The 24,263-nt window shown below is 38.8% G+C and overlaps 2 protein-coding genes across 3 annotated transcripts in view; both read right to left on the bottom strand.

Annotated features, from left to right (window-relative positions):
* F5 (coagulation factor V) overlaps nt 1-12,764 on the bottom strand; it is a 70,011-nt gene extending 57,247 nt beyond the window's left edge. Inside the window, 3 exon segments of the mRNA XM_032291441.1 lie at nt 750-872; nt 8,266-8,357; nt 12,370-12,764. Coding sequence (XP_032147332.1) covers nt 750-872; nt 8,266-8,357; nt 12,370-12,665 — 511 coding nt within the window. The 5' untranslated portion in view covers nt 12,666-12,764.
* A 2,084-nt stretch (nt 12,765-14,848) lies between these two features.
* SELP (selectin P) overlaps nt 14,849-24,263 on the bottom strand; it is a 44,027-nt gene continuing 34,612 nt past the window's right edge. For both annotated transcript variants that reach the window (XM_032291439.1, XM_032291440.1), the window contains 4 exons: nt 23,260-23,379; nt 20,844-20,874; nt 19,534-19,589; nt 14,849-15,699 (listed from right to left, as the gene is read on the bottom strand). In XM_032291439.1, the coding sequence (XP_032147330.1) occupies nt 19,535-19,589; nt 20,844-20,874; nt 23,260-23,379 (206 nt within the window). In that variant the 3' untranslated portion in view covers nt 14,849-15,699; nt 19,534. The remainder of the gene's footprint in view (nt 15,700-19,533; nt 19,590-20,843; nt 20,875-23,259; nt 23,380-24,263) is intronic.

The following is a 24,263-nucleotide window of genomic DNA, read 5'->3' as shown; positions in this document are numbered from 1 at the left end:
CTTCACTATGCCCAAAATTCTAATACTATTAATACTTCTTGTCTCACCACCACCAAATACCACTCATTGAGTGTCATCTATGTGCCAGGAAGCCTCTATCACGCTAGTCCTATGTCACTATGTCAGTGGCTCATGGGCCAAATCCAACCAGCTGCCTGTTTTTGTAAATTAATTTGTATTGTCAGAGGCAATTTTACTCTGGTGTATGACTTGAGGGAAAGAATAGGTAATAAAGTTAATTAGTTCTGGCATCCATAACTGAAGCCATAAAAAAATAATAAAGTTGTATTGTGACACAACCTTGCTCATTCATTTACATATTGTCTATAGTTGCTTTTGCACTAAAAGGCAGAATTGAGTACTGACAACAGAGATCTGATGACCTGCAAAGCCAAAATAATTGACTATCTGGCTCTTTACAGAAAAATTTACTGACCCCTGCCTTAAACCATCTTGCAATGTACGTATTATTCCCATTTTAAGATGAACATGTGAGAATTCAGAGAAATTAGGTAATATGTCTGCCCAAACATTAAGGAACAAGAACTCAGTGAAAAGTGTAGGTCTAGAGGACTCCAAAACGTTTTCCTTTTCTTCTCTTGAAACTTACAACAACAACAATTTTTATAATTACCATTTGCAAGAGATTTCCCCAACAACACATGGTTAACAATTTAGTTTTAAATGTTTGATGCTGGTATTAAGGACTTTAGACATTTTCCCTTAGAAAAATATTAAATTTCTCTTACCTTCTGATAATTTACTGTACTTAATTCCTTGAGGGTGGATGCTTAAGGGCTTATCTGCCTTATTCTTAAAGTGAACTTTTATGATGTCTCCGACTTCAGCATATAAAGTAGGCCCAAGAAGTCCTGTGAAAACAAAGATTTAAACTATGTCTGTATTCAGGATCACCAAGGGCAGAGCTGCTAAGCAAGAAAAACAAACAGATGATACCAAGAGCGACTGCTACCATTCCTCCTGGTCCTGAGGCTGACCTGCTTATCTTCAATCTAGAAGGTTTCAGCAGCTCATTAACTCAACATTACGTGTACACAGATGAAAACAGAATGGTAGAAACACTGGACCCAAAAGAAGTCAAGAGAGTAGAAGAAATGTCTGACCATGTCCAGCCCACTTTGACCCACTGTCATTCCTTAGAGGTAACTGTCTTTGCTTAGGAAAGATGTTCATTTCAACTACAGAGGGTGATGTGAGAGAGTAGTTACTTTAGAATTCTCTGATGTGGGAGAGCTCAGAGACCTAGATACATTGAGAAAGTAAATCATACAGCTCTCTAGCTCCAAGGCAGGAGTAGGCTTGATATATCTAAGGAACAGTAAGGAAAAATAGTATGGTAAGAAAGAAGAGATGAGGTGAATGGTGGGTGTGCAGAACAAGGGGGGCTATGGTAAGTACTTAAATTTTCTTCTAAGTAAAATGGGACATTGCTGGAGCATTTCCTTTTTTGGTTGTTTGTTTGTTTTGTTTGTTTGTTTTTTTTTTGAGATGGAGTCTCTCTCTGTCTCCCAGGCTGGAGTCAGTGTTATGATCTCGGCTCATTGCAACCTCTGCCTCCCGGGTTCAAGCAATTTTCCTACCTCAGCCTCCCAAGTAGCTGGAATTACAGGCACACACCACCACACCCAGCTAATTTTTGTATTTTTAGTAGAGATGGGTTTTCACCATGTTGGCCAGGCTGGTCTCAAACTCCTGACCTCAGGTGATTCTCCTGCCTCAGCCTCCCAAAGTGCTGGAATCCCACTTAGGCATGAGCCACCGTGCCTCTTCTAAGTGAAATGGGACATCACTGGAGCATTTCTAAGTAAAATCGGAAATCACTTTGTGCAGCAGAGACATAGCATGATGTGTATTAAAAGTTCATCCTAAAACAAAAAGTTCATCCTAGCTGCTGTGTAGAGAGTAGTCTGTATAGTGACAAGAACGGAAGCAGAGAGATTAGGCAGTATGGGAAAGAGACCGCAGTGTACTGAGTCAGCACTTGTAGCAGGACGTGACTAGCAGTGATTGGATTCTGGACATTTTTGTAGGTAAAACAAACAAGACTTGCTGATGGATTGCATGTGGCTTGTGTGAGAGAGAAGTCAAGGATGACCTCAAGGTGTTTATCAGAACAGCTGGGCAAATGATGTTATTAGTTACTCCAGTGGAAAACACAGCAGGGACAGTAGGTTAGGGGTGTAGAAATCAGGAGTGAGGTTTTACTTTCTACATGCCAGGCACTGTGTTAGAGTTTCTGGCTACATGGATCAAATACAGTTCCTGTCCTGAAGGAGCTCACAAGCTAGTTTGGAGATAGATGTATGATAGGGGCAGTTGCTGAGATATGAGCAAAATACTACAGAAGCAGAGAGGATGCAGCACAAATTCTGTTGGGGAGTTGGGGAAAAAGTTGATGGCTGAGTCAGAATTTGAGGAATTATATATATAGTCAGCTGTCCATGACCATAGTTCACATTCATGGTTATACATCCATGGTGTCGACCAATTTTGGATCAAAAATATTAAAAAAGCAACAATAAAAAATAACAACAGTACAAACAATACAAATAAAACTATAATGTAATGGCAATTTACATAGCATTTACATTGCATTAGGTATTATAAGTAATTTAGAAATTATTTAAAGTATATGAGAGGATATGCATAGGTTATTGTAAATATTATGACAAAATTTTGGTATCTGTGAGTAGTCCTGGAACCAATTCCTGCAGATACCAAGGGATGATTGTACTAGAATTCCCAAAGCGTAGTCCTTGGAATCTCTGCATCATCATCACCTAGGGTCTTACTAAGAGGCAGATTCCCAAATATCACCTCAGCTTCAATGAACCTGAGCTCAGGAGGTGAAACGGGAATCTGGACTTTCACATGTGCTCCTTGGTGATCTAGATGTCTTTTAAAGCGTGAGAATCTATCCCCAAGAGCCCCATTCCAGACAGGTGACAGAAATCAGCTGCTGTCATTTCTGAGCCATTCATAGGCATCATAGGATTGGCTTCTCTCCATTAGAAATCCTAGAAGCAGGAGAAGGAAGTCACAGCACTTGTGGAATTCAGCCAGCATTTGTTTGCAGTGGTGATGATAATTATAACAGAGATTTCATGTTCTGTTTCCCTTAATACATTCAAGCACTGTAAGTCCCTACATTAATCCTCACATGTTTTTAAGGTAGATATTAAGATCCTCATTTTATGGATGAAGAAACTAAGCCTCAGAGAGTTTAAATATCTTGCCTAATATTACACAGCATCATGGTTTGAGTTTAGTATGTCTGACTCTAGATAGTGACTTAAACCACCTCTTTATACGATACCTCCACCTTGTATTTATTCCTTTTTTCATTCCTTTATTTATTCAGTGAATAAATCGAGTGCCTGTATTATTCTAGGCTTCAGAATTGCAATAGTGCATAAGAAAGTAAAATAGATACACTCACTCCCTGCCTTCAGAGAGCCTATAAAAGTAGAACATTTTATAGTTCTATAACTTTATAAGTTGTTATAGTATGAAGGACAGATTTTTAAACAAATGATCACACAAACATTCCATTTAAACCTATGGTAAATATTGTGAAAGAAAAGGATGGAATACTCTGAAGAGTATTTGACAGGAGAATCTAGTCCAACCTTGGAGGTGAGTTGGGAAATTCTTTCCTGAGGAGTTAATGCTTTAACTGAAGTCCAAAGGCAGAGTGGCAAAGGGATGGGCAAAGACATTCTAGAAAGTGGGAGTAGCATGTGCAAAGGCCCTGAGGTGCCAGAAAATGTGGCCTATTCAGAGAAGTGACAGATAGCCAGCGGGGAGGCAGAGCTTAGCATGTGAAAGGAAGGGGCAGAAGATGGAGCTGATGGCATCCTCAGAGGCCCATCGCAAGGCTTTGTAAGCTTCTTAGACTTTTCCCTTTAGCCTAAAAGTATCTGTAAACCATTAAAGAGTTTTAATCAAGGGTGTAACATTGACCAGATTTTGGTTTTAAAATCTCTGGCTGCATTTGTGGAGGATGATCTGGGAGGAAACCGAGTAGAGAACATTAGAGAGAACAGACAGAAGGCTCCAGGAGAGAGATGGTGGTAACTGAGATAAGATGAGATGATAAGGAAAGAATATATTAGCAATCTATTTAGGAGATTAAATAGTTGGAACTTGAGGATGGATTGGATGTGGGGTGGATAATGAGGGACATCCGTCGCCATGGATGACTGATGAGGTTATGGTTTGGGGAGCTGGGTGGAGGAGGGCACTATTCTCGGAGAGGGAGGACACCATGGGAGGGCTTTGTTTGGTGGATGTAGTGGGCAGAATGACGTGCTTCTGCTGAGATGTCCACATTCTAATCTCTGGGACCTGGGGATATGCTAGTGTATATGGCAAAAGGACTGCGTATCTATAATTAAGAATCTTGAGATGAGATTTTCCTCACTGTCCAGGTGGATCCCGTGTAATCACAAAGGTCCTCATCAGAGGGATGCAGGAGAATCTGAGTTAGGAAAAGCCTGGAAGATGTAACTCAGCTGGATTTGAAGAGGGAGGAAGGGGCCATGAGCCCATGAGTGTAGGCAGCTTCCAGTCACTGAAAAAGACAAGGAAACGATTCTCCTCCAGGGCATCCAAAAGGAATGCAGCTCTGCCAATACCTTGATTTTAGCCCAATAAAACCCATTTTTGGACTTCTGATCTGCAGAAATATAATTGTAAGAGAATACATTTGTGTTTTAGCCACTAAGTTTGTAGTAGCTGGTTAGAGCAGCAATGGTAAACTCTGATCCCTGGGACAGAGGTCCTGCCTTTCCCTATCCGTATCTTGCCACCCACAGTTGTCCTGTCTCCTTCCTTGAACTACTCGGCCTGGAGTTTATGCTGACCTTGTGCCTGAAGCTTTTTGTTTGTTTTTATGTTGGCTCTACACAGGACTGTGGGGGTTACAAAGTTCAGTCCTTATTTTAAAGACAGTTAACAAAGCCTGGACAGTAGGAATGGAGGGAGGCAAAGATGACTTGCCCAACGTCAGTCAGTGGTCTGATAGCATTCCTGGGATCAGAACTGAGATCTCTGGACTCCTGAGCCAAAGCTCTCCCTGTCCTTTCATGGGGCAGTTTCAGGCCCCCATCTTTATAGAATAGTCCAGATGTCTACACCTCTTTTGACTCCTGATATGTCTGACTTCACTGTCTGACCCTACTCTTCTGGCTGCTGATGGAAGTTTCCATGGACTATTGGAAACTCTGTCTTGGCTCCTGATGGAAATTTCTGTGGACTATTCCCACCTATCCCAGCTGCCAAGAAGCCCAACAGGGTGCCGACTATGCTGCCAACTGTGTGCCACATTTAGTTGCCATGGTTCTCTTGCTTGGCTGATTTGTTTGTTGGTATCACATGGCTGCAAATACCAGATGTCCAGAGTAAGTCTCCTAAGTTATTTAACCCAATAAGACCTCTTGCTTTAGTGGACAGTTTGGAGTATTTATTCAACCTCCCCTCCTGCCTCTTCAGAATTAAGGCAAAACAAAAGGATGTTTTCATAAATGCTTACTAAATACTTTGAAGCATGTAGGGAAACACACGGCTAAATGGTTTTCAAGCTGCTCTTTAGCTCCTCTATCAGCCAGATGGCCTAAAATCCTTCACACCCTCTCCTCAGTGCCTAAAGCTGGATTGGGGAAAGGAGTGGCCTACTTCAGAGCTTGGGGAAGGCAGCACAGCATGTACCCGATTTAGTGCAGTTGTGGGACTGGAAAGGACTGCAGGAGGTCGGTTAATCCAATCCCCTGCTCTTAGGTGAACAATGCATTACATTAATACAAGGCAGTCATTACTGCAGCTATTTCAAAACTCCTTCAGGGACAAACATGTTATAATTTGTCCCTGAAAAATGTGGAGACTCAAAACTAGCCAATTTAATTAATTAATTATTTAGAGATGAGGACTTACTTTGTCACCCAGGCTGGAGTGCAGTGGTGTGATCATAACTCACAACATCCTCAAACTCCTGGGCTCAAGTGATCCTCTTGTTTTAAGCGATCCTCTTGCCTAGCTAGGACTACAGGCATGCACCACCACGTGCAACTAATTTTTGTGTTTTTAGTAGAGACAGGGTTTCACCATGTTGGCTTGGCTGTCTGGAACTCCTGATCTCAAGTAATCTATCCTCCTTAGCCTCCCAAAGTGCGTGACCCACCACGCCTGGTCTCAATATACAATTATTTAAAAGTAAAAGAATATTTAAATGCAGATTTGTTTTAAATTAAATAAATATATAAATGAACACTTGTGAAGAATATATAAATGAGTAGAGAAATATAGATAGACATCTATAATACAGTGATATATATGATCTGAGGTATGATTGATAACAGCAACAATAACAATGTAGCTAACTTCTGAGTGTTTATTATGTGTCAGCATTATTACAAATACTTTGTACTTGTTAACTCAATTGATCCTCATAACGTCTTCAGAAGGTAGGAATTAATTCAAGGTACTGGGGGCATATAGAGAGGGAAGATTTAATTCTGCTGGTATTGAGGGGATGTCAATGTAACTTCAGACAGAAAGTGGCTTCTGGGTAGGTAGTAGTGAAAGCCTTGATTTTGGATGAGACTGGAACCCTGGGGAAGAATATCTGGTGGGAATACCGAGCAGGAGTGGTAAGAGAGGTCTGAGCAAACTCAGGGGAAGTGGCACTAGAAAAAAACAGGTAAAAAGAGGGTTCCAAAAGGGAAATGGTTAAATGTCCTAGTAACGTCTGGTAGTCAACGAACACAGGCTCTGGCATCTCAAGTCATGAGTTCCCTTTTGTGAGAGTAATTTTAGTAGACTCATTCATAGTAAAGCAGATTAGGGAAGGAATATAGGTGAAGAAATGTAGAGAGTGATATACAGCCCTCATACAGAAGACTGGTGGTGAAGGAAAGGAGAGAAAAGGAAAAGGCAGGCAGGGTCAAGGGGAGATTTTTTTTTTTCTTTTCCTAGATAGGCGTTAACCTGAACATGGTTTGGTTTGGTTTTGTTGTTGATTTTTAACTGAAAGGAAGACTCCCATTGAGTAAAGATGGAAGATTAAGGGAAATGAGAAGAGGCAGGACAGCCTGGGATGATTCTGGGAAAGACAGCAGGTCTACATTTGACTGGGGAAATCAGCAGGTGAATTACTGACAAGGGGACTCAACTGGAGGAAGTTCTCCCTTCTTGGTCTCTATCATCCCTGTGTAATATAGTATCATAGTTAAGATATTAGAACACGATTCAACCCAGTCTTCTTGATAAAAGAAGAGAGGAGGAAAAAAGATTTTCTTTAAAAATCACAGCTATTGGCTGGGTGCGGTGGCTCACTCCTATAATCCCAGTACTTTGGGAGGTAGAGGTAGGTGGATCACAAGGTCAGGAGATTGAGACCATCCTGGCTTACATGGTGAAACCCCATCTCTACTAAAAATACAAAAATTAGCTGGGCATGGTGGCGTGTGTCTGTAATCCTAGCTACTTGGGAGGCTGAGGCAGGAGAATAGCTTGAACCAGGAAGTTGGAAGTTGCAGTGAGCCAAGATCTCATCACTGCACTCCAGCCTGGTGACAGAGCAAAACTCTATCTCAAATAAATAAATAAAAAGTCATGGCTATTGTATATATCACATTAAATAAACAAGAGAACAGATGGGAAAGAGACACAAAGGAATCAGTCCTACATAATTCCTTTGAATGAATCTTGGGAGCCAAATGAAAGCAAAAATCATTCTGTTAAGGCATATCCGTGCTCATTAAACTAGACCATAATCTCCATGAATGCAGGATATGAGACTGTCTTGTCCACTGTTGAATCCACAGTACCTAACTCAATGTCCAGCCCATACCAAGTACTCAGTAATAGTTTTTAAATGAATTGATAAAAATTCAAACACTTAAACATTTTATTTAGCTATTTTAATCAAGGTTAAAAACAGAACCAGCTTCATGGGTATGTGACCTGGGCAGTTTCACAAGGCCCATGCTCAGAAGGGCCCCTGGCTTGGATTAATGCATTAGTGATTAACAGTCACTACTTTGAAATTTTCAATAATATGAACAAGAGGATCCACATTTTCATTTTGCACTGGGCCCCACATGTTATGTAGCCAGTACTTGTTTAAAAAAACCCACGACACATTTCTATAAAATTTCAGTAAATGGATATTTTAGATGGATAAGAATGCCAAACTACCTGTAGAAATTTATCTTTAAAATTTAAAAAAGTATATTTCAGGCTTACCTGAAATGCTAGTTCGTGGTTTTTCTTTCTTAAAATATGGTTCATACTCTCTGTAGACAATTTTCTTGAAGGAAGTTGCAGAATGATTCAAACTGGAAATAAAATGCAAAAACTAATTTGAAAGGCATATTCAACATCCATTTCTCACATTACAAAAAAAGTAGTTCTCGCATATCCTCAGACTTCTAGTAGAATACTAGTATCTTTATTTTATTTCAGAAGCCCACAGTTTTAGAAATATGATTGATAAAGTTAATGAAATAATTATTGGTCTCTTCAAAAATATCCTGTTGTGATACCTATTTGTTCACAAGTTAATCTACCCTAATATCATTTCTCAGAATCAATTTTCTAAAAAGAGAACCCAAATCATAGTGTAAACCCAAACTTTAGGTTTAGATTTTACATGATTAAAATATGACCAAATCCTTTATGAATAAATATATGAGTCGTTTTTCAACTGATCAATCAAACGTAGTTTTAATCTACTGAGGAACATCATAAAAAATTACTGATTTGATGGAATTGATTTCTAGTTGAGAGGTGAGAGATGGCTAATTGGGTAAAAGCCCTGGGATTCATACTGGAAACAAACAAATGAACAAACTGTTTTGGACAGGGTAAGTAACTTGTCCAAGAGACACAGTTGATAAATGGCAGAACCAAGATTTCAAAATGTGAAACAGCTGCATTTATCATTAAAAAACAACAACGACAAATAGAAGACAGGCAGCAGGGAGAGCTGTGAGTGGCGGGCTGCTTTCCTGTTGCTGTTGTTACTGTTCTGTGCCTCTAAAGGCGCATCATTCTTATCCTTGTCTCCAACTCAAAGATGAGGTTAAAGGAAAGAGAATTTGGAGAAAATACCTAACAAATGTCTAAGTCAGTTGATCAGACTGGCTTTGTTTTGCTTCCTAATGTGGGAACAGTGGCCCAGCCATAATCAAGACAAAACACCATCCACATATGCCATGACTTCTGTACAGCACAGTGGCTACAATGCGGGCTCTGAACTCAGTATCTGGATTTGAATCCTAGATCTACCTCTTAGTGTTTTACCTTGAAAAGTTGACTTAATCCATTTCTGCCTTACAGTTTCTACAACTGTAAGATGGGATTAATACTGAAATCTTCCTCACAGGATTGTTGTATAATATTAAATAAGTTGATATGTGCAAAAGGCATAAGAAGTGACATACTAGAAACACTCAATACATGTTAGCCCGTAACATTATTTTGTAAATGTAATGAGTTAGTCTTTAGCTTTCAGGTTTTCACAGAAAGCAAAAACAAATCTGTAATTATAGTAATGCTCACAAATATTAATATGTGGAATACAGGAACTGTGTTGATGTGTGGGGACAGAATTAAAGGACGCACATAAGTACTTTTAGAATGGCTGGATATAGAAGGTAGTGGATTCTCCGTCACTGGCAGCATTCAAGTAGGAATTAGACAACCACTTGGTAAGATCATTGGTGCTGAGGGCAAGGGGAAAAGTAGAAGTAGAAACATGGAAGTTAAAACATGGAAGTAGAAAATGAATTAAATGACCTCTTAGAATTCCTATAACTCAAGAATTCTAGGATTCTATATACTAATGTCCCTAATGTGGAAGTCCATTTTTATTTATTTACTTTTGGTAGAGTTGAAAAGTTATCGTCCTCCCCTGCCTCAGATCTTTAAATACAGAAATGTAGATGATAGTATAAAATCTTCACTGAAAAATATCAGTCTCTAATGTGGAGTAATTTCAACAGAGAGATGTTTTCTAACATGTTTTACTGGGTATGCTGTGTATTCATACTGAAGTATGTCTATTTTGATCTGAACAATTTTTATTGGAAAATAATCTGATTAAAAAGTTACAGATGATATGATTTCAAACAATGTATATGATGAGTTTTCAATTTATAAGGACTGTTTAAAGATGATTTGTTCATAATCACAAAATTATATCAAGGTAGAACTCTAGAAGGAAAATGTATGTATATCTTTTCTTTAATATGTCTTTGTATATACATGTGAGTGACTAAACAAATTTTCTTAAGGAATTTTTGAAAGTGTTCACCTTAGACTTGGAGCAAGAATAATAGATAGTTTACCTTTAAAAGGCTTTGTCCTGCTAATATTATATGAAATAAGTAGACGGATTTCTGCTTTGTGCTAAAATACACTTTGGCAAAAGATGGAGTTGTCTATGTTGATATTCATCTAGTAAGTATCGTAGCTCTAGGGGCAGGACAAGTTAGAACAAGTTCTTAGTTTAAGCAGCCAGATACATGGATTAGATGTTTCGTAAGAAAATACTAGGAAGAAATAATATGATTTGGGGTTAAACAATATTGACAATTTGTCTAGGTTACCGTTCTATGGTTTTGACTCAACAATTGCTACCAGAGGAATGATTCTCCAGAACTTTGGAAACTTACCCACAGAGTGAGGGGACAGAATGACCAGTCGTGGTTCCCTGTGTACTTACCATGTGAATCAGACCTTTGCCCTATGTGGTACTGCCTCCAGCATTTTGCCTGCTATTTTCAATGCTAACTACAGACAAAAGAAAAACTCCCAAGCATAAACACAGCATGGTACAAGAAAGCCAGAAACCAAGTTTGCATTCCACTCATAAGCAGGCAAGATTAGTGTTAGAAGCACTGTTATTTCCTTTGAGGTTTTAGCTTATGGCAGTTCCCTAAGGATGTGAGTGTGACCTAGATTATTACTTTAAGGTATAATATTTAAGATGATTATTTTTGAAAAGGCGGGAGCTCTTATTATTATAAGACCAAAATGATATGTAGTACATTCCAAAATAACCCAATTACAATGAAAGTTTTTAAAGGGTTAAATTATACACTAAAAGATCTCAAAATATTGCATTACTTTTTGACAGATTACTTTGGTTTTGTACTTGTAAAAGAGGAACACATCTTTCATAATAAACTGTGATGTAAAGAAAAAAAATGAGTCACACTAGCTGGTTTACTATTTAAAAAAATGACTAACTGGAAATATTGAATAGACTCTGATTTTGTTAATTTCTGAGAAGTCTTATTTATAACATTCAATTAGAAAAAATAGTTTGCAACTCAAGGATAGTATTTTATATGAATTAAACCTCTTCTTAGTTACATACACCTTTAAATAGCTAGGGTAAACCATATCGCAGAATATGATTAACAGAGAGAAAAAAATTAAGAGTCACTTTCAATAGGATAAATAAGTCAAATATGAAGCAGAAAAAAGGTGAAAGTACAAAAATGTTGTATTTCTATGAACTGATGATATTTTGAGATGGAGTCTTGCTCTTTTGCCCAGTCTGGAGTGCAGTGGCCTCATCTTAGCTCACTGCAACCTCCTCCAACCAGGTTCAAGCGATTCTCCTGCCTCAGTTTCCCGAGTAGCTGGGACTATAGGTGTGAGCTAATTTCTTTTCGTATTTTTAGTAGAGGTGGGGCTTCGCCATGTTGGTCAGGCTAGTTTTGAACTCCTGACCTCAGACGATCTGCCCGCCTCGGCCTTCCAAAATGCTGGGATTATAGGCATGAGCCACTGCCCTGGCCAAACGAATGATACTTTGTAAATCATTTATAAATCATTTATAAGGCAGCAACAAAATTATATGACAAAAAGCACAAGGTGTTCATTTTTAGTTTTAGAAGATGAAGCTATGTAGACAATGGAATAAATAATATGTAACTAGGAGTCTCATAAAAATACTGTACAACTAAAAACCTGGAACAGGAGTTTGCAGGAAGAGCTAATGAGGGAGCAAGTACCTGGAGCCTTTGAATTAACCAACACATTAACCCAACACAAACATACGAACAAAACTGTATTGAAAATAAACTCTTGAAAGCAACATCTAACCAATCAAATTTAATGTTTTCTATACCCTCAGAATGATAAACTGTATTATTGGAGACAAAATTAGCATCCACCCAGCTTATTTAATTCTGTACTCTCCTGTTAGTTATATTTACTTACCTGAAGTTAAAATAAATAAATAAATAAATAAATGACATTGCAAAGGGAATGTTCTCTAAAAGAAATAGAGTATCCTCTCTAGAGAAGCCCACCCAGACTCCACACCTGAGTTACCTTGCGTTTGTGGGCTCAGGTCGGTAGCTCCAACTGATGCCCTGAGCAGCCACGTAGAACTGCCTTAGCTGTGCCGCTTCTGTCCCTTGGCTTCCCCAGCCTACCCAGCTGGTGCCCAAGACCACCAGGACCCAGACTCGTGGACAGCCTGGGAACATGCTTCCTTTCCTGCTCCCGCTGGCTGCCACCACCCCAGGGCCTGGGCAGCGCTTGCCGAGCTGCTGACTAACCCCACTCCGGGCTGTCCCAGCTGCAATGAGCCCTGGAGGCTGTGAGTGGCAGTGTCCTCCTCCCATTCGGTTCCTCCAAACTGCAGCGGCAGCCTCTGGCTCTTTCTCCCTCCCCTTTTTCTGGGGCTTTTCTGGGCGGGGGCTTGGTGAGATCACTGCTCCCGGTGACCAGAGGTATTGGAGAGCAACCAAACTAGTGATTGTTTACTACAGGTGAAGAAGGGGCAGAGATCAGTGGCTCTAGCAGGTGGGACAGTGCCCAGGGATTCATGAGCCAGACAAAGCTGTATTCCTCCAGTTCCACCCGCCAACACCACAGGAGCCGTCACCCCTACCACTCACCTGAAGCCTGCTTGGGTCCAAGCTCACACTTGCAGAACCGTCTGTGCAGTGCAGTGGTTCCCAACCACCTTAAGCAGATGGCTCCCCTCTTGATCTGAGGGAAAGGGTATTGTGCCCTGTTACCAGCACTGAAACACTATTTTCAGGTGGTGAAGAAGCAGGGAACAAGCACATGAGCAAGGCCTACTGCTCTGAATTGCTTTCCTGGCTTCTACCAAGGCACAGTTCTGCCTTGATAAGAGCCTGTCACCAGCTAAGCCATAGCATAGCAGAGAGCTTAAAGAGCTTGGCTGAAAAAAAATCAGTTGTCCAGATTTCAGTTTCACTTACTAGCTGTGTTGTCTTGGGCAAGTTACTCTACCTCTCTGTTCAGTTTTGACATCTGTGAAATAAGGATGACAATAAGAGTTTTTCCTGATAGGGTATGTTGGGAGGATAAAATCTACTGTAAACTATAGTTCCAGCACTTAGAAAGCACACAGCGGCCGAACGCAGCGGCTCACACCTGTAATCCCAGCACTTTGGGAGGTGGAGGCAGGTGGATCACCTGAGGTCAGGAGTTCGACATCAGCCTGGCCAACATGGTGAAACTCCATCTCTACTAAAAACACAAAAAATCAGCTGGGCGTGGTGGCAGACGCCTGTAATCCCAGCTACTCGAGAGACTGAGGCAAGAGAATTGCTTAAACCCAGAATGCGGTGGTTGCAATGAGCTGATATCATGTCATTTCACTACAGCCTGGGCAACAAGAGTGAAACTCAATCTCAAAAAAAAAAAATAATAGGAAGAAGAAAAAGAAAAGAAAGAAAGCACATAGCATAAATTTATTACTATGATCATATTTTCCTGTCTCCAGGACCCTTTGTATTTTGTATTTCTTGAAGGATCTGGCTGTTTCATATCACCTTAAATCTTACTTTGCTATTCACAGAGAATCTGAGATTTATATTATCTGAAGCATCATAATGACTTGTCCTGGGTTCCCTGTATCTGCATGGCTCCAAGTTTCTGTCTTATGCATTCAGTACATTCAATAAATTGTCATCTGGCATCTCACATGAGGTCTCTGTTAATAATATCAGGCTTATAAACAGCCTCTTCCTCCCTCTCCACTCGCCATGATATTCTGTCTTTGCTCCTGTGCTGGTATTATTCTACCAGCTTAGAAGGCTCATTTTCTTCCTCTTTACTGGGCCATTCTTTACGGTCCAGAGTTCTGCCTGTCTCTCAGATTCTGGGCTCAAATTGACTTTTCTATCTTAGGAACTATTACAACACTATTCAAATTATATAATCATGTTAATTACCTTTTATTATTCCTCGTAGGTATCTATTATCTCCCTAATTGAGCAGCTGCTTAAACTTCTTTATCTGTGATATTATCATTGGCTCCCAAAGTTGGTAGAACATCAGAAAAAAAGTCCCTGGGGAACTTTTACAAAATGTAGATTCTGATTCAGAAAACAGGGTTGAGACCAAAGTCCTAGAATACCTAGCCTAGTGATTGACATATAAATAAGCAGTAAGAGGTGCTACTGGCAGTGTATCAGAGAAACTTTTTGAAAGCACTGTGCCCCTAAATCCTAAGGTTACTACCAAAATTGTTGCAACATTATTGTAACCTTTGATTAGGCTGCTTTTTTATTTGCATGTTTGCTTAGGTATATACAGTCTACATGACATATTTATTGCATTACATTTCACAGAGACAAGATGAGTACTATAATTTTCAGTTCACTATTTTTTTTACATCAGTTCCAAGTAAACACTGTATAACTTTCAAAGACCTATTTACTAAACATGTGATTTAAAGAACATGTAAAACACATTTGTTCTTCCCTATAAAACATTAAGGTGATGAAAATTTTTTCTGTTTTTCTAATTTTCTCTTGGAGTGGAGGCTGTGTGATACATATTTGCTGACTGACTGAAGGGTGGAGGTATAAATGGAACAACCATAATTATGTGCTATTACACTGATGGTAACCAATGTGATATATACAGACCTTACTGAACAAATGGTCAAATGGAGGGACATGGCATTTGGGGAAAATTCTTTTAATTATACATTTGAATATTGGTCTTTGAGTCCTTTGTGGGACAGTGACTGGTAGCAGGAAGGTCCACAGTGACATGTGACCTCCTGGCTTGATTCTTGGCCTTATGCAGCCTCTGGTGCCATCCAGAGGCCTCTGGAAGCCTCAGCAGCAGAGGTCCAAAAGGCCTCATCAGCAGAACCACTGGAGACTCCAGAAGATGCCACAGGAATTCCTTACAGTTAGAGATGCCACCTGCTTCCCAACAAAGTAGAGAAAGCCTTCCTTCGATCCAAAAATAAAGAGGTATTTTTATTTCTCCACAGTCAGGTCTTCTTGTGAGTCAGATGCTCCAGTCTCTTTGGTTCACTGGTATTTCAAGTGACAATTGAGTCAAAGCACAGAGACGACTGCAGAAACATTTGCTCCCGGCTTCTGTGGCTTGTATTACAGGAAGAGGAGAGGTGGGGCAGGAAGGGGTGGTAGGTTGAGAGTTTGAGATTGTACCACAGTCCCAAACTCAGGAAACAGGGTTGGTCCAGAGCTGGTCCAACAGGCTGGTCCAGAGCTAATCTAAGGTAATTCCATGTCTTTGATTCATAGGTGTTTATGAAAAACTGCAGCAAATGAATTATAGTTAAGTCAAGTCTAGCAGGAAACTTGATGTTTACAACAAGATCATATGGAGGCTGAGTGAGGTGACCAGGAGAAGGACAGGTCTCTGAAAATGAGACCAAAGAAATTTAAATAATTATCATTTCCTTAAAAAAATAAAAGAAAAAAATTGCTCATCCTATCTACCCCCTGAGGCTCAGCATAGTCTTTTCTTTCTAAACTTTAAATAGTCTGCCAACCGAAATAAAGGTGTTCTTTGAAACCAATGAGAAAGAAAAACAATGTACCCAAATCTCTGGGGCACATTTAAAGCAGTGTGAAGAGGGAAATTTATAACACTAAATGTCCACAAGAGAAAACAGGAAAAATCTAAAATCGACAGCCTAACATCACAATTAAAAAAACTAGAGAAACAAGAGCAAATAAATTCAAAATCTAGCAGACAAAAGAAATAACTAGATCAGAGCAGAACTGAAGGAGATAGAGACATGAAAAACTCTTCAAAAAATCAATGACTCCAGGAGCTGCTTTTTTGAAAAGATAAAAAAAAAATATACTACTAGCCAGACTAATGAAGAAAAAAGAGAAGAATCAAATAGATACAATAAAAAATGATAAAGGGGATATCACCACCAATCCCACAGAAATATAAACTACCATCAGCAAATACCAGAAACATGTCTATGCAAGTAAACTAGAAAATCTAGAAGAAATGAATAAATTCCTGGACACATATGCCCTCTCAAGACTAAACCAGGAAGAAGTGGAATGCCTAAATAGACCAATATCAAGTTCTGAAATTGAGGCAGTAATTAATAGCCTACCAACCAAAAAAAGCCCAGGACCAGATGAATTCACAGCCAAATTCTACCAGAGGTACAAAGAGGAGCTGGTACCATTCCTTCTGAAACTATTTCAAATAGTTTTTTTCCAATAGAAAAAGAGAGAATCCTCCCTAACTCATTTTATGAGGCCAGCATCATCCTGATACCAAAATCTGGCAGAGACACAACCAAAAAAGTAAACTTCAGGCCAATATCCCTGATGAACTTCGATGTGAAAATCCTCAATAAAATATTGGAAAACCAAATTCAGCAGCACATTAAAAAGTTTATCCACCATGTTCAAGTTGGCTTCATCCCTGGGATGCAAGGCTGGTTCACCATACGCCAACCAATAAATGTAATTTATCATATAAACAGAACCAATGGCAAAAACCACGTGATTATCTTAATAGATGCAGAGAAGGCCTTTGACAAAATTCAACAGTCCTTCTTGCTAAAAACTCTCAATAAACTAGGTATTGATGGAATGTGTCTGAAAATAATAAGAGCTTTTTATGCCAAACCCACAGCCAATATCATAGTGTATGGGCAAAAACTGGAAGCATTCCCATTGCAAACCAGCACAAGACAAGCATGCCCTCTCTCACCACTCCTATTTAACATATTATTGGAAGTTCTGGCCAAGGCAATCAGGCAAGAGAAAAATAATAAAGCATATTCAACTAGGAAAAGAGAAAGTTAAATTGTTTCTGTTTGCAGATGACATGATTGTGTATTTAGAAGATCCCATCGTCTCAGACCCAAATCTTAAACTGATAAGCAACTTCAGCAAAGTCTCAGGATACAAAAATCAGTCTGCAAAAATCACAAGCATTCCTATACACCAATAACAGACAACAGAGAGCCAGATCATGAGTGAAACTCCCATTCACAATTGCTACAAAGAGAATAAAATACCTAGGAATACAACTTACAAGGGATGTGACGGACCTCTTCAAGGAGAACTACTAGCCACTGCTCAAGGAAACAAGAGAGGACACAAACAAATGGAAAAACATTACATGCTTATGGATAGGAAGAATCAATATTGTGAAAATGGCCATACTGCCCAAAGTAATTTATAGATTCAATGCTATCCCCATCAAGCTACCATCAACTTTCATCACAGAATTGGAAAAAAAAAACACTTTAAATTTCATATAGAACCAAAAAAGAGCCCACATAGCCAAGACAATCCTAAGCAAAAAGAACAAAGCTGGAGGTATCACACTACCTGACTTCAAACTATACTACAAGGCTATAGTAACCAAAACAGCATGGTACTGATATCAAAACAGATATAGACCAATGGAACAGAACAGAGGCCTCAGAAATAACATTATACATCTACAACCATCTGATCTTTGACAAACCTGACCAAAACAAGCAATGGGGAAAGGAGTCCCTGTTCAATAAATGGTGTTGGGAAAACTGGCTAGCCATATGCAGAAAGCTGAAACTGGATCTTTTTCTTACACCTTATACAAAAATTAACTCAAGATGGATTAAAGACTTAAATGTAAGACCTAAAACCATAAAAAAAAAAAAACCCTAGAAGAAAACCTAGACAATACCATTTAGGACATAGGCATGAGCAAGGACTTCATGACTAAAACACCAAAAGCAATGGTAACAAAAGCCAAAATTGACAAATTGGATCCAATTAAATTAAAGAGCTTCTGCATCACAAAAGAAACTGTCACCAGAGTGAACAGGCAACCTACACAATGGGAGAAAATTTTTGCAATCTATACATTTGAGAAAGGGCTAATATCCAGAATCTACAAAGAACTGAAACAAATTTACAAGAAAAAAAAACCCCACAACAAAATGGGCAAAGGATATTAACAAACACTTCTCAAAAGAAGACATTTATGCAGCCAACAAACATGAAAAAAAGCTCGTCATCACTGGTCATTAGAGAAATGCAAATCAAAACCACGATGAGATATCATCTCACACCAGTTAGAATGGCAATCGTTAACAAGTCAGGAAACAACAGATGCTGGAGAGGATGTGGACAAATAGGAATGCTTTTATGCTATTGGTGTGAGTGTACGTTAGTTCAACCATTGTGGAAGACAGTGTGGCAATTCCTCAAGGACCTAGAACTAGAAATACCATTTGACTCAGCAATTCCATTACTAGGTATATACCCAAAGGAGGATATATCAATCTACTATAAAGGCACATGAACACATATGTTTATTGCAGCACTGTTCACAATAGTAAAGTCTTGGAACCAACCCAAATGCCTATTAATGATAGAGTAGATAAAGAAAATGTGGCACATATACACCATGGAATACTATACAGCTGTGAAAAAGATGAGTTCATGTCCTTGGCAGGGACATGGATGAAGCTGGAAACCAACATTCTCAGCAAACTAACACAAGAACGGAAAACCAAACACCACATGTTCTCACTCATAAGTGGGAGTTGAACAACGAGAACACATGGACACAGAGAGGGGAACATCACACACCAGGGCCTGTCAGGGGGTGTCAGGCTAAGGGAGGGATAGCATTATGAGAAATACCTAATGCAGATGACAGACTGATATATGCAGCAAACCACCATGGCATGTGTACAGCTATGTAACAAAACTGCATGTTCTTCACATGTACCCCAGAATTTAAAGTATAACAGAAAAAAAAATCTGCCATCCAGGCTTTTTGTAGGATACTCAACTACCCACTGAACTTTTTGGGAGAGGTATAACATCAGGTTATTTTTGTTTTCCCAGCAGGTAGTTTAGGGAATTGACTCCATAACAGTTTGTAAACATTTTTCAGCAGTCTTGAGTTCTGCTTTGCAGGCAAGGCCCCATCATCACCACCTAGCAGCCAATAATGGACATGTCACACATCCTGAAATAAGTTATGTCTTGTTAGGACATTTCTGTCCTGGGGGAAATGGAAATCCTTACTTGAACTCTATTGTCACTCCATTGTCATACTTGTGTCCTACTGCCAACACAATTTCCTTCATGCCCGAAAATTTAATACATGCTTAAAACTTAATACATGATAATTTAAAGAAAAGTGTATCTTCATAGTCTGACTTTTTTCCCTACTGCTATATTTCCTTCAAAAATATCTTTAAAGGTACCTTACCTTAAGGACTTGGGTCAAATGCAGCATTTGTAAAAACTCCATATGTTCCTAGGTGGCTAAAGAACAGAAACACAAGGATGACCACCAAATACTGCTTAGTTCTCAACAACACAGTCCAACACATAGTATTTCCAGAAACCATGAATTACCATTTGCCCCCGGAATTCTGCTTTAGAAAGGAAAGGAAAACAAATGCCAAAGAAATATTCGATATCCCACTTAACAGCTCTGGGTAATTCGCCCTGCATTTTGCACCCACACTACGTTATTGTCGATGCTTTATGTACTGAATACCTGTTATACCCTCTAAGGTGCTGCAGCCTCTTCTAGGTGAAAAGAAATAGTTACAAAATTCTTGGCATTAACACTTGGTAATCTAGCAATAGTTTTTGGAGGAGGCAGTGTGACTCCTAGGGCTGTTTTTTATTTTTATAACCATCAAGAGTTCTGCTGATATTGAGTGGGTATGGGGAAGGGGTGCTGGATGTCTATGACAATAGAGTTCATATAAGGATTTCCATTTCCTCCAGGATGGAAATATCTTAAAAAGATATCCAGCGCTCCTGCCTCCTGCCCACTTAGTGTTAGTAGAACTCTTGTTCTTTATAAAAATCAAAAAATAGGGGGCATACTGTCCCTTTTTGAATACTATTGCCAGAGTATAAATAGCAGGGGGTACAGGGTGCAAAAGAATTGTCCTATACCCTAACAAACTTTGGAATATCTGCTCAATATTCATACAGGTTAAAAATCTCTAGGCCTGGAATTCAAGTGCTTTACATGTAAATATTAAGCATTTTTTCATCTTTAAAAAGTGCAATTGCCATATGAATCAATGGACAATTATCACAGGTTTTAGGATTCTTTACTAGAGTTGCTCACCATTTTGAAAAATTCGATTGGTGTTGGCCACACCTCTAATGCTCTTTGACTCACGTTAATACAACATTCTAATGCTCTTTGACTCATGTTAATACAACATTCTTCCATCAGTCCACCGGCTTGGCTGTCGCTTTCCTAGTGATTCTGCTGGAAGGTGCATGCTTCTGAAGACCTCATTGCATCTGCTGGCATAGTGCCTAAGATTTTGTATTTTGTTTTTATTACAAATTACTTTTTGTTTTATTTCTACTTTATATTATAATTAGAACATTTGTGATCTGTGTATTTTACCTCAGAATAGAAAAGAAGACATTGCAAAAGACATTGTAAAAAGGAAGCAGGCATGGTGTGTGATCATTCTGGTATTACCGTGAATTAGAAAGTCAAACTAGCAAAATTTACTCAATTATAAAACATTTCTACCTTACCTGTGAGGATTCAAGGGGCACTTCCCATCATCTAAAATAAATGAGAAGATATGAATGATTGATTTACAAAAAAAAAAAAGATGAAAGAGAGGGTCATTAAGGATATAAATTATTGGGGAAAACCAGTGGACTGATTTTCAGGTAGGCTCGTTATAAGGGGAATATTGGGAACAATTTCTCCCTGAAAGGTGGAAAGTGTTTTCGGCTAAATTAAACATTCACCAATATTTAACTCCAGGGTCCTCTCACTTTCTTCCTCCTTCCTTTCAGTAAATACATAAATCAATCTCTTTTAGGGCATCTTGTGTCACATGCCCTCAGCCCTCAGCTGGGCAATCTAACCACGTACACAAATCCAAACAAACAAAACAGTGGATGTTTTTCCTCCTGGGTAGCATATTTTTATCCAAGTGACAGACTCTCAGTTGAATTTTCAGCCATGGCTGCAGCATTTTCCTCTTGTTTGGACATAGAAAACTTGAAAGCCTAAAACCAAATTGGGAGAAGCCCAGGCAAAAAGCTCCCATCCCCAACAAATGAATGTATTTATTATTAAAAGTATTGGAGCATGGGTGGCTATTTGTCCTTTTCTACTGTTAGAGGGTCCCCTGGAAATGTCTCAACATCAAAGAAAGAACTTGGGGAAAACATCAAGATTTATGTGATTCCTATATGACCATACAGATAAGGTCAAGGAGCTCTTGCTGCTACCTCCTGGGTTTGGTTGAGCAAGCACACATTCTGCATGGAGAGATTCGCTGTAGCTCTCAATATATCTCTTTGGTATTGAAGCAGAGTATTGCCCTTTGTCTATTGTGTTAGCCACTCACAGGAGGGTATATGAAGGAGATTTGGACAAACAGCCTCAGTGTTTTGGTAGCATTGTAAATGGAGAAAGAATAAGAGTGGGGAACACGTAGTTTTGCCTCTGAGCAGTTAAGAATAGATGTGGAGACCTATGTCAACAATAGAGAAATTCAATCAGAACTTTTTCAGATATTTTAACACTGCCACTTTGAATTACCTTGATTTGAGCATTAATGGTCTCTCTGATGCCCCTAGTTACTTTCTATGAGGAGTGATGGAAAAGAAGAGCTCCATGAGATTATAAACAAAACTTTATGAACTTATAGGCAGGCTAAGTGTCTGGAGTAGATTGAGAAAAGATGTTTTAAACCTAAAGAAATGTTCTCTTCTTTAATTCCTGATTAAGGTTATTTTTCTGATGAACAATGTGATGAACACAGTTTCCCTTACTGAGAGTTTTCATCTATTTGATCTTCTCTTCTTAAATTCTGCATCAACTTCACAAGTTTTCAGGAGAAAAAGCAAATCTCTTAGCTTATCCCACCAGGTCACCAATACAGAGGCAGCTTCTTCTGCCTCTAGCTTCATATCCTGCCTACTCCATAATCCCCTTTTGATTCAGATGCCCTGAACTCCTAAACATACCATCTCTTCAGTGATCTCACACTTTCATGTCTTCCTACATGCCATTTTCTCTGATGGAACTCTGTGTCCATTTTCCCCTTGGCTAAATGCCTCTCATTCTTCAAAGCTAAGCTTGACAAAGGCTTTCTGACCTGCCAGTCTGGTTTAGGCATTCCTAGTCTACCTTCTAATAATGCCCCGATTGTATTTGTCTCCTAACGTACTTACCACAGTTCACTGTCAGTGCTGATTTCACCTGTCTCCCCTACTGGATTATTCTTTCCTTGATACCAGAGACCATCACTATGGGTCTCAGTCACACTCTAAGAGAGATGATCAATAAATGACTGCTACATGAAGAAATGAGTGAAATAGGGAGCATGGCACCGTTCTAATTAGTTTCAGTGATAACCTAGGGAACTTAGACCAGAGGCCCCAAATGCCAAACTGCAAAGTAGGCTCATTTGAATTTTGAGAAAGGGCTTTTGAAAAATTCAGATTTCTGCACCCACTCCCAAGTCTCCCCATAGAAGGAACTTCATAAAAATATATTCTACTTAAAAATAATAATCATACACTTAATATTATTTTTAAATGCTCTATTGTTACAGTAAAAAAACTCTATATGTATAACTTTAATCATTTCATTTATTATAAGATAGTTGAACTAATTTTTAAATTATTCATGATTATAAATAATTTTGAAATGAATATTGTTGTATCTAGTAAAAATGACACTTGATGAACATGTAAAACAATTCTACTTATTTTTAAGTAGAATATATTTTTATGAAGTTCCTTCATATATTTTTATGAAGTTCCCTAGGTGATTCTGGTGACAGTCAGTTCTCAAGATCACTTATCTTGGCTTAATTTTATTTTAACTCAAATATTTTCCAACATGAACTACTGAAGTTGTGGTTTTACCTTCCCCCCTAAATTGCATGAAAAATAAAAAAGCAAATGAGGATTCTTTTCTATTTACCTTTTTGTCTGAAACGTTTTCTTAGCAGAGCCAGGAGTGTCCCACACGTTATCAGACCTGTTACAGAAGCCACTCCTCCACCAAAGTAAGTCAGGGCTTCCTGGATAGTCAGTGGTCCTGCTGCAAAACAAACACACACATGTGCAAGACATAAGAAGCATATTATGCAAAAGAACAGTCTTTCTCTCCCAGAAAGATTCCAAGAACTCTAAGATGTGAGATCAGGTAGGATCACCAAAGGCCCTGGCAATGCTGACAAGCTAACATGAAAGAATATCCAGAATTCATAAATCCACTGCAACAGAATGGAAAGTGGGAATTTATTTTATTCCTAAGGCTTAAATATAAACTGTAATTTTCAAAGGAATCAGGGTAAGAACCAATAAAAGACATAAGAAGCCTATACATGTAAGTTTAGGCAAATAAAATAGACCATGGGTAATTTTTTGGCAAAGGTTCAGATAGGATGATAGATTCTTTGGCAATCTTTGGCAAAGATTCAGATGGATGAAAATATGGAATGTTTATACCATCACATACTTTGCAACTTCTAATTTATCAACTTCTATAGCAGGTTTTACATTTAGTATACCTATTATTCTAACACATCTTGGACATCTGCAAATGTAGCAAAAGGTACTCAAGACAAGCCACAAGGGGAAAAAATAGGAGGCTGAAATACACTTTGCAAAGAGATGGAGCTTAATTAAAGAAGATCTGTAAGGGTGTTTTTAGAGTTAGGTGGTAAGCAAACTCTTCTGAGATAGTAAGTTAGAAATCTGCATGAAATAACTCCCAGTTTAAAACATTTTGAAACTTCAAGGTCTGTTAAACAGAGATTATAGCGAAGTGAAAGGTTTCACTTCACAAATTGAACACTGAAACGGAGTGATGATTACCTACACAGTCACTGGGTTTAATTTCTACTACTCTATAAGGCAAGGAGATTCTGCCCGATTCTTTGTGAAACACTTATTAAGCAGGGGGAAACTCCATGATGGAAA

The sequence above is a fragment of the Sapajus apella genome, unplaced genomic scaffold (assembly GCF_009761245.1).
Source record: "Sapajus apella isolate SASKATOON/1434 unplaced genomic scaffold, GSC_monkey_1.0 scaffold25, whole genome shotgun sequence".
In the NCBI taxonomy this organism is placed as follows: Eukaryota; Metazoa; Chordata; class Mammalia; order Primates; family Cebidae; genus Sapajus; species Sapajus apella.
This window is presented reverse-complemented; position numbering and strand designations above follow the sequence as displayed.